General features: G+C 30.3%; 1 protein-coding gene across 2 annotated transcripts; it reads left to right on the forward strand.

Annotated features, from left to right (window-relative positions):
* The first annotated feature begins 636 nt into the window (after window positions 1-636).
* LOC111711683 (selenoprotein W-like) lies at window positions 637-8,155 on the forward strand. Of its 2 annotated transcripts, XM_023486079.1 has the most exons (8): window positions 637-721; window positions 3,937-3,997; window positions 4,421-4,453; window positions 4,868-4,933; window positions 5,724-5,777; window positions 6,491-6,556; window positions 7,725-7,832; window positions 7,883-8,155. In XM_023486079.1, the coding sequence occupies exons 2-7, from the start codon at window positions 3,938-3,940 to the stop codon at window positions 7,809-7,811; spliced, it is 366 nt and encodes a 121-aa protein (XP_023341847.1). In that variant the 5' UTR covers window positions 637-721; window position 3,937; the 3' UTR covers window positions 7,812-7,832; window positions 7,883-8,155. The 2 variants fall into 2 exon arrangements, with proteins under 2 accessions (XP_023341847.1, XP_023341848.1); XM_023486080.1 differs by lacking the exon at window positions 3,937-3,997 and having other exon boundaries at window positions 658-717; window positions 4,419-4,453.
* Window positions 8,156-8,482: the final 327 nt, after the last annotated feature.

Below are 8,482 nucleotides of genomic sequence, written 5' to 3' on the forward strand. Positions count from 1 at the left end.
GGCAACAGTCAATCACAATGGTACACTTGAAACCTTAATCCGTTATAAAATGATGAAGATATCGTCGTTTTTTTACTCCAAAAGTACTTAATTCTGATAATTTTCCCGTTGCTTCTTGTAAGCAATAAATGGACAATTTCCTCTCGCAAAGAAATCGCAAAAGAAAATAAACAGTTTTAAGAAACTTGAAATTTGAATGATCAGACAAAGCTGAGTGTTCAGGGTACTGTTGTAAATCGGATATTGCCATCTTCTCATTGTTTTTTGATTCTCATTGTATTTTTCTTTGTAGAAGTAAGTTATTATGAACTCTTTAAATAATTTCCCCCAATATTACGAAAATAATTGAGATAAATAAAGAGAGATATACATCCCTGTTTAGATTTCTTCATTCCATCGGTTCTAATGGGGGCCCATATTGTGCATGTTATCATGTTTTGTACCTTTCAATAAAACGAAAACGCTTAATCATCCTAATACAGAGAGTATTGCAAACAGTGTACCTTTTATGAAAAAATTCCTGTTCCCATTTTTGTAATGTAAAAAAATATTTTTTAATTTTTATTACATTTTTTATAAAAGTTAATTTTTAAGATTTTTGACATGTTAAAGTTTTTTTTTGATAAAATTACTCCAACACTGTTTCAGAATTAAGAATGACTAACTGATGAATGAATGCGTAAAACTACCAGTTTCTTGAGTCCCCTCTACCAATCTACAGGTCAGAACCTAATACAAGAAATAAACGGCGGGTGGGGGGTCATACCTTACATAGCTCTCCCCTATCTTCATAATTTATCATTTCCCTTCTCGCAAAACAGAAAAAAAAATTTGCAAGATATTACGTAATCGTTATAAATAATTTTACTTCTTTCACGCCCCTTTCCTTTTGACAACTTTAGCTTTAAACTTAAATGTTGCCCTAAAAGTCGCTTTTTTTAATCATTCTCAATTTTTCGCGGAGTTTTTGTTAAAATTGGCGCATTTTTAAAATTATGAAATGAGGAAACATTTTAAAATTTGGAACATAGCATTTCTGCCTAAATAAATTGTTTCCTCTAATAGATTCCTGTCACCATCCCTGCCCCATGTTTTTAAAAGATGTAGGTCTAGACTAATTTAATTTTGGGATATACAGTCGGAATCATAAAACTGTGGAAGAGGAAGATTTTTATTCGTTGTATATTATAAACATAGCAAATACACAGCGCACACAGACCCATTTCACTTGCTAATTTGATTGTCACACTATTTTGCAATATCAAATACACAGAATATTGCTTGAATGCCTACTCTAGTAAGCATTCATTGAATTAATATTCCAGTGTTAGTCCTACTTATCTTATTTAAAGAAAAACAGGATAAAATATATAGAAATAACAATTTAACAATTGAAAAATCACGCAACCTCGCGTATAAATAGTAAAAGTGAAAAATTTAGTAGCTTAGTAGGTTTGTAGCTTTTGGAAAGTTCGTTAGCTCAGTAGTTTTGTATGTCGTTAGTCAAATAGTGCGATGGCTCATGAGTCATTTAAGTTAAATTAGCTTCTAAAAGTGGATTGGCTCATTACTATTCCGTGGTTCATAAGATTTTGTCCTGTTGAGTAGTGCTTTAACACCTTAGCATTGCAGCTTAGTACTTTATTAGCGCATATGGTCAGAAAGGCTTGTTATAGCTTATTATTTGAAGTTAGGTCAAGTATGAAAATTTTAAAAATGTTTTCTCACTAAGGCAAGAAAGGATGTAAACCTTAACAAAGTTTTAAGGCAGTAGTTATCTAGCTTTGTAGCTTAGTCGTTCGTAAGCTTATTAGTTCAATAGCTTTTTTAGTTCATTTGCTTGGTAGTTCATTAGTTTAGTAGCTTATTAGTTTATTAGCTTATAATTAGCTTATTAGTTTATTAGCTTATCATTAACTTATTAGTTCATTAGCCAAAAAGTTCATTAGCTTATTAGTTCATTAGTTTGTTGGTTTATTAGCTTATTAGCTCATTAGTATATTAGTTAATTGGCTTAGTAGTTATTAGCTTAATAGCCTGATAGATCAGTAGCTTAGTAGCTCATCCGCTTATTAGCTTAGCAGCTTAATAAGTTATTAGCTTAGTAGTTCATTTGCTTAGTAGATGAGTAGCTCATGAGCTTTTTAGCTTATTCGCTTAGTAGTTAATTAGTTTAATAGCTTTATAGATCAATAGCTTAGTAGCTTAGTAGTTAATTAGTTTAATAGCTTAGTAGCTTAGAATAGTTATAGCTTAGTAGCTTAGTAGCTTAGTAGCTTAATAGCTTAGTAGCTTAGTAGCTTAGTAGCTTAGTAGCTTGTAGCTTAGTAGCTTAGTAGCTTAATAAGTCATCATCTTAGAGTTTATTACTCCATAATATTTGAGAGTGGATGTTCTTTCTAATAAACAAAATTATGTTTGATGTTTTTTTATTCCTTCTTTCTTTCATCATCTGATATTAATCTTTAATGTTCATTATAAGATAATCTTCAGAAAAAGGAGAGAAGGGGGGGGGGACTCTGCCAATCAGCGTAATTATTTTATTTAGTTATAGATATCTGGGGCATTATAGAAGATACATATATGAACTTTAGTTATCGCTAAAAACATAATTAGGTATTGTAAACTATCAAATCCCTTGTAAGAGTACGTTTGAATGGTTTTTGTTGTATTGTGCTGTTTTTTTCTTTTCTTTAAATTTTATACATTTTATAAATTTTATACATTTATACATTTTATACATTTTATACATTTTATACATTTTATACATTTTATACATTTTATACATTTTATACATTTTATACATTTTATACATTTTATACTTTTATACATTTTATACTTTTATACATTGTATTTCTTTTTCATCTTATGCAATGCACAGCTTTGACTATAAACCTGAACATGAATTTATTCCTGTGTAAAACAGTGGAGGAGGAGTGAAATACAAAAGAGCATTACAAATAGAAAATAATTCTCCCACTAATATTTTTTAAATACGGATTCTGATCCAGCTTAAATTTTTTTTTAATTCTTTCACCATGAAAGCAATTTTTTCTTCGATTTTTTGTATAAAATTTAGATTTTTTAAAATTTTATCGTATCTTTTTAGCTAGTTGACAGTGGTGACACTTGAGATTTGCGTTTTAAGATTAAAAGTTTTCTGTGATCCAGATTAGGACCATGGGAGCTTAAGTGTTGCGGATTTTAAGTGGATCCAGATCCTTATTTTCACTGCAATAAAACTGCATAATACTTAACACAATTATCAAAGGAAAGGAACTTTGGAACATTTTCGTCTTTGCAACCTGATCGTGAAAACTTTTGATAATTCAAGCTTTGACAATATGATTTAACAAAACTTATAGTTGGAAATATCAAAAGTTTACAACATTGTGTTGCAAAGATATAAGAATTAAAATATCTTAGTTACACCCACTTACACCCATTTACACTCACTTACAATATTCAAAGCCCAGTTTAAACAAAATTTGACGAAAATATGGTTTATTTTTTGATTAGCTGAAAGGTCTGGCGTTGCCCGTGGAAAAAAGAGAAAATTAAAATAAGTAAAATATTTTTAATAACATTTTTTTATCCTATAACACCCACCGGCAACCCATGAATGTCAAAAAAAAATCAGCCCATTCGGTCCAGTCGTTTGGCCGGCTATACCCAACATATATATGAATGTGTTGTTTTATTATATAGATTAATTTTTAGCAAATTTTGCAACTCAAACTCGAAGTCAAATTGAAGAGGGGTTCTAGTTTTATTGGAATTTGGTATTCATTAACGACTAAAGAGACATGGTACGATTTGTTCAACTTACTTTTTTTTGTCACCAAGATTAAAGTATGAGGTTCAACTACTAGTATATCTAGTTCAACATTGAACAAATCTAGTAATAATAATTTTACATTGGGTTTTGTATTTTAGGATGGAAAATGTGACCCAAAGACGGAAAGCTGAAAGAATACAAATTATCATAGAAAAAAAGGAAAAATTTAGGATTCCCCTAATTTAATAAATAGTTAATTTTAGATATTTTATTCTGTTCAGATTTATAATTTTCTTATCTCTTATCAAGAGACCAACACAGTGTTTATCTTTTAGTAAAATTTAAATTTAAATTTAGTTGTAGTGAATCATCAGTATTATTACATCAACGTTTTTATTTCTTCCTGATATATTTCAACATGATTAAAATTATAAATTGATGACTTTAATGTTTTTTTTTAAATAATAAGGAGCTCAATATTTCTTTCCTCAAGAGTTTTTAAAATTAAAAATAAAAGTTTCATGTACAAATATTTAAATGTTCAAGTAAGATTATTTTTTATTTAAAATGCCAAGAAAATTTCAAGTTTATATTCTCTAAAATAGCTTGCAAAGACAGTTCACAAATATTGTTTAATTTCAGAATCGACAATCAAGAAAAATGGTGAAAGTAGTGGTAAGTAAGCATTTTATTTTACTTTCAGTTTCTTTAGTACACTTATTCTGTTATATGAATCTCAGTCTCTATTCTTAAGTAGATTACTTAATTAGTAAGTTATATAGTTGAAGTTTCAAGACCGACCAATCTCTCTTTTTGTGTGAAGCTTCCAACTTATTTCGTCAATAGTTAAAGTGATTGTTGTTAAGTTACCCTCCATATAAAGATTATTTATGTAACAAAAAAGCCACTTTAATAGAGAAATCACAGTTAAAAAATAGAAAGAAATCAGTATATCGATTAATTTTTGTTGAGTCAAAGATTTTAAGATCTTACACGTCACTCTTTTAATGCTGGGACACTTGCAGTTACGCCTATAGAATATTTAATAATTGTTCAAAATAAAGAAAATTTATAAAACATTTTATTAAGGTTGAGTACTGTGGCGGGTGAGGGTATGGTCCCCGTTATCGGGAACTAGCAAATCTCATCCGAGAGGTGAAGGAATAGAGTTTTTGTCCCAAAATCTGATTTTTAACCCTGATATGTCGCAGACCTTTATATTTCAAACTGTAATTTCTAATACAAGAAACAATAAGTTTGAAATATCAAAGGTTTAACATATTAGTTTTCAAAGATGACTTAATATCAGATTTTATGGAAACAATATTTTTCCTAGATTAAAAAAGTAAAAAAACTGATTACTCGCAACAAACAATTTTTTTCCAACACTCATGACTTCAGAGCTTTAGGGTGTAAACCATATACAAAGCTTAAAGTTCTGCGTCATGTTTCAAAGATATATGGATAACAAATAGATTAATCAAATCAAAATGAAATGTGTGGTTTTTCTTGAATGGGTAAAGATTAGAAAATATGTGCAACTAGTCACAAATAACAGAGATTAATTGTGTATGAAATTCTGTTCTTCATATTCTGTATGTAGGATCCGGATCTTGATCCAGAGTTCACATTTTCTAAATAATTAAATTTGAAAACGAACATTCAAATCTGCTTTAACCGAATCCGAGTCTGTAGCACATAATTAAGCACCAGTACCCGGATCTGGGTTTAAAGCACAGTTTTTGACCGTTGGAATCCGGATCAGAGTGGCTCATTTTCGAACACCATTATTTAGGTCAATATATCATTAATTGAACACAAAGAGCAGGATCCGGGTCCGTAGCACATTCTTCAAACACAAGTTTCTGGATCCGGGTCCTCAACACATTCTTAAAGCGTCATTATTTATCCGGGACTGTAGCCCTGTAATATGTTGTAACAATAGGCTGTTCCTGAAGCGGATATTAAAGGAGTAGTTGGGCGTAGAACATCATTCGAGGTCAGTAAAGTTTATAATTAAATTGGACCCCCTCCTCCATTTTTTATACAGTCTTTGTCGCGTACATCAATACAACGAAGACGACTTCCGCTTTCAATTTTGATTCATATTTTTAAACAGCATGGACACACTTAAACATGGAAACAAAGAGAAGCTGTCGATCAGAAAAAGCTTCTTTTTTAATACTGGTCAACTTTTAAACTTAAAATTCGAAAAAAGCTCACAAACAATCGGAACTTAAAGTTTTCTTCATTGAAATGATAAAACCGTCTAGTAGCCTACCACTGTACATACACATTAAAGGGAGTGTACACGTAATTTCAAATGATCCTCCATTTAATGAAGTGCTTGACTAAGATTCAAAACGGTAAAAAAAGACATTGGAATGTATGTTCCCTTTAGCCGGCCAAACGGCAAGAACCGAATTGGCTGAAATTAAAAAAGAAAAAAATATTTTCACGGGCAATGCCGGGCCCTTCAGCTTGTAAACAATATATCCTTGATTAAACACTCGTGTTCTGAAATAAAAAACCTAAAATTTAAATATATTAAAACCCATTTTAATCAGTGAAGTTGATGGAGTAAATATAGTAGATATTTGTTCCAAATTTTATTGAAAATATATTTAGATCTGGAATTACCCTCGTTAGTTCTTGAGATCATTTGCGTCTTGAAGATTCTAAACACTCATTAAACATATTAAAACTGTTAAGGTTACAATAGATGACGCTCTAGTACACTCTAAACTGGCCACCATGAAGTTCCCGGACTTCGAAGAGGTTTGTATATAATAATAATATTTTTTTAATAATTTTGTTGTCCAATAAACGTCTTGACGGCACAAATGTCAGGCTCAACATTTTTGTTTGGGAACTCTCATGATTCTTTTTTCCAAAAATCTAAATTTTGAAAATCCACAAAACAAAACAAGAAAATCCGCTAAATTTTCCAAATATTTGAAATTAAAGAAAGGAAAGGTTTCTTAATGGTTATAGATAGATCAGTGGCTTAAACCTAAGATTAAAAGTAGAAAGAGTAGCGCCAAGTAAGCATGTACAAAATGTTATAGTTAAGTCTAAAACTTCTTGATTGAATAAGATACCTGAAGGTATATTAAGTTTGAGAGCAAAAATATTTTGTAGTAAAGCGTTTGATTTTAGCGACAAAGTGAAATTTCAAACTTTTTGGTCCATTTCTTGAATTCATATTAAATAAAAAAGTATCATCTTCTGTATATAAGGTTGAAATAAAGGTGGAAATTGTATGTGTGCATAAGTTTTAACATTTGGACTACAATTACACCCCCTTTGTGTATTTTTTGCACTGAAAACATTAGTTCAGTGATTTGTTATAATTTGTGTTTTTCAATCTTCTTTTTGTTTTAAAAACTTTGCTTCGTTTCCGGAAAAATAGAGTTAGAAAGTTTTAGACAAGAAATGCATTTTTCCACCGCAGAACTACAAATGGGAAGAGTTTTCTAGATAGGAAGAGTTATCTCCATAAATTGGTTTAGTTAGATAGACAAAAGTATTGTTATGATTTACATTTACTTATAGGTCTACTCGTATAAAAAAAAAGATAATTTATGATTTGATCATGTTGAAAGTTTTGAAGTAAAATTTTTGAGCTTGTGATTGTTGTTTCTAAACATTATTTTGAAATCTCTTAAGCTGATGAATTATAACTTGAAATTGGTAGAAATATCTCGCTAACTCGGAGAGGAGGTATTTCGAAACTAATTTTGTTTCATTTCTAGACAACTAAATCTTAAATTTAAAACAACATGACAGGTCTGAACTTTTGAATGCAGTTTAACCTAATCGATACGCCATTTAAAAAACATTAAGCATTATCGGACATGGTTACTGGATGACAGTGCTGTTAAAGCGTGGAATGGAATCGAAAATGGTTGTCCTAATTGTATCATTAAAAATACCCTTTGACTAGGTGGTCGAAATTGTGAAAGATGTTCGCGAGGGCAAATCTGCGAATAAAGTTACAAAACATCAAGATGGCGGCTGCTCTATTCTATAGACCTCCATCTTGGAAATAGAGGTAAAATAGTTGATAAGTTTTTGCTTTCAATATTTCATTTTTTTTCTCAGGAGTTTGAAGGTTTATTCTGAAATTCTATGATGACTCTCCAATCAATAGGTTTCCTATCTGAAGAGTCTGATGATTAATTGAACAATATTCCGGTACCTTCTCTGAGCCAAACCAAACCGTCAGCTGGGAAAATCCATCAATTAATCAGCTGATTTCATCAAATGCTTTAACAAGTCACCCAATTCAAGCCATCAAACTATCAGTAGAATTGTTAGGTCCGTCAACCAATCAGATTAACGGTTAAAACCCATCAACAGTGTGCTGCGCGCTATTTAAAAAAGGATTTGAAAAAATCTGCCGATTTATCCAAAAATCAGCTGTTTTGTAATTCCACCAAACAATCCACCAAATCCATAAAAATCAGCTGGTTTGTTAAAATCCATCAAACAATCAAATACTCCGTATGATTTCTTGTTAAGAAACAAATGATCTTAAACAATCCCACTGTTTATATCGTTTACCTTTCTATATGAATTAATTAATTAATTGTTTTGTCTGATTACCTTTTTTTCCCTTTTTAATGTTTCAAAATAAAAGTTAATAGTTTTAAATATTCCTGAAAATAATTTATGTCACAAAGAAAAGTTTTTGATTTAAAA

Source organism: Eurytemora carolleeae, unplaced genomic scaffold (assembly GCF_000591075.1).
Source record: "Eurytemora carolleeae unplaced genomic scaffold, Eaff_2.0 scaffold516, whole genome shotgun sequence".
In the NCBI taxonomy this organism is placed as follows: domain Eukaryota; kingdom Metazoa; phylum Arthropoda; class Copepoda; order Calanoida; family Temoridae; genus Eurytemora; species Eurytemora carolleeae.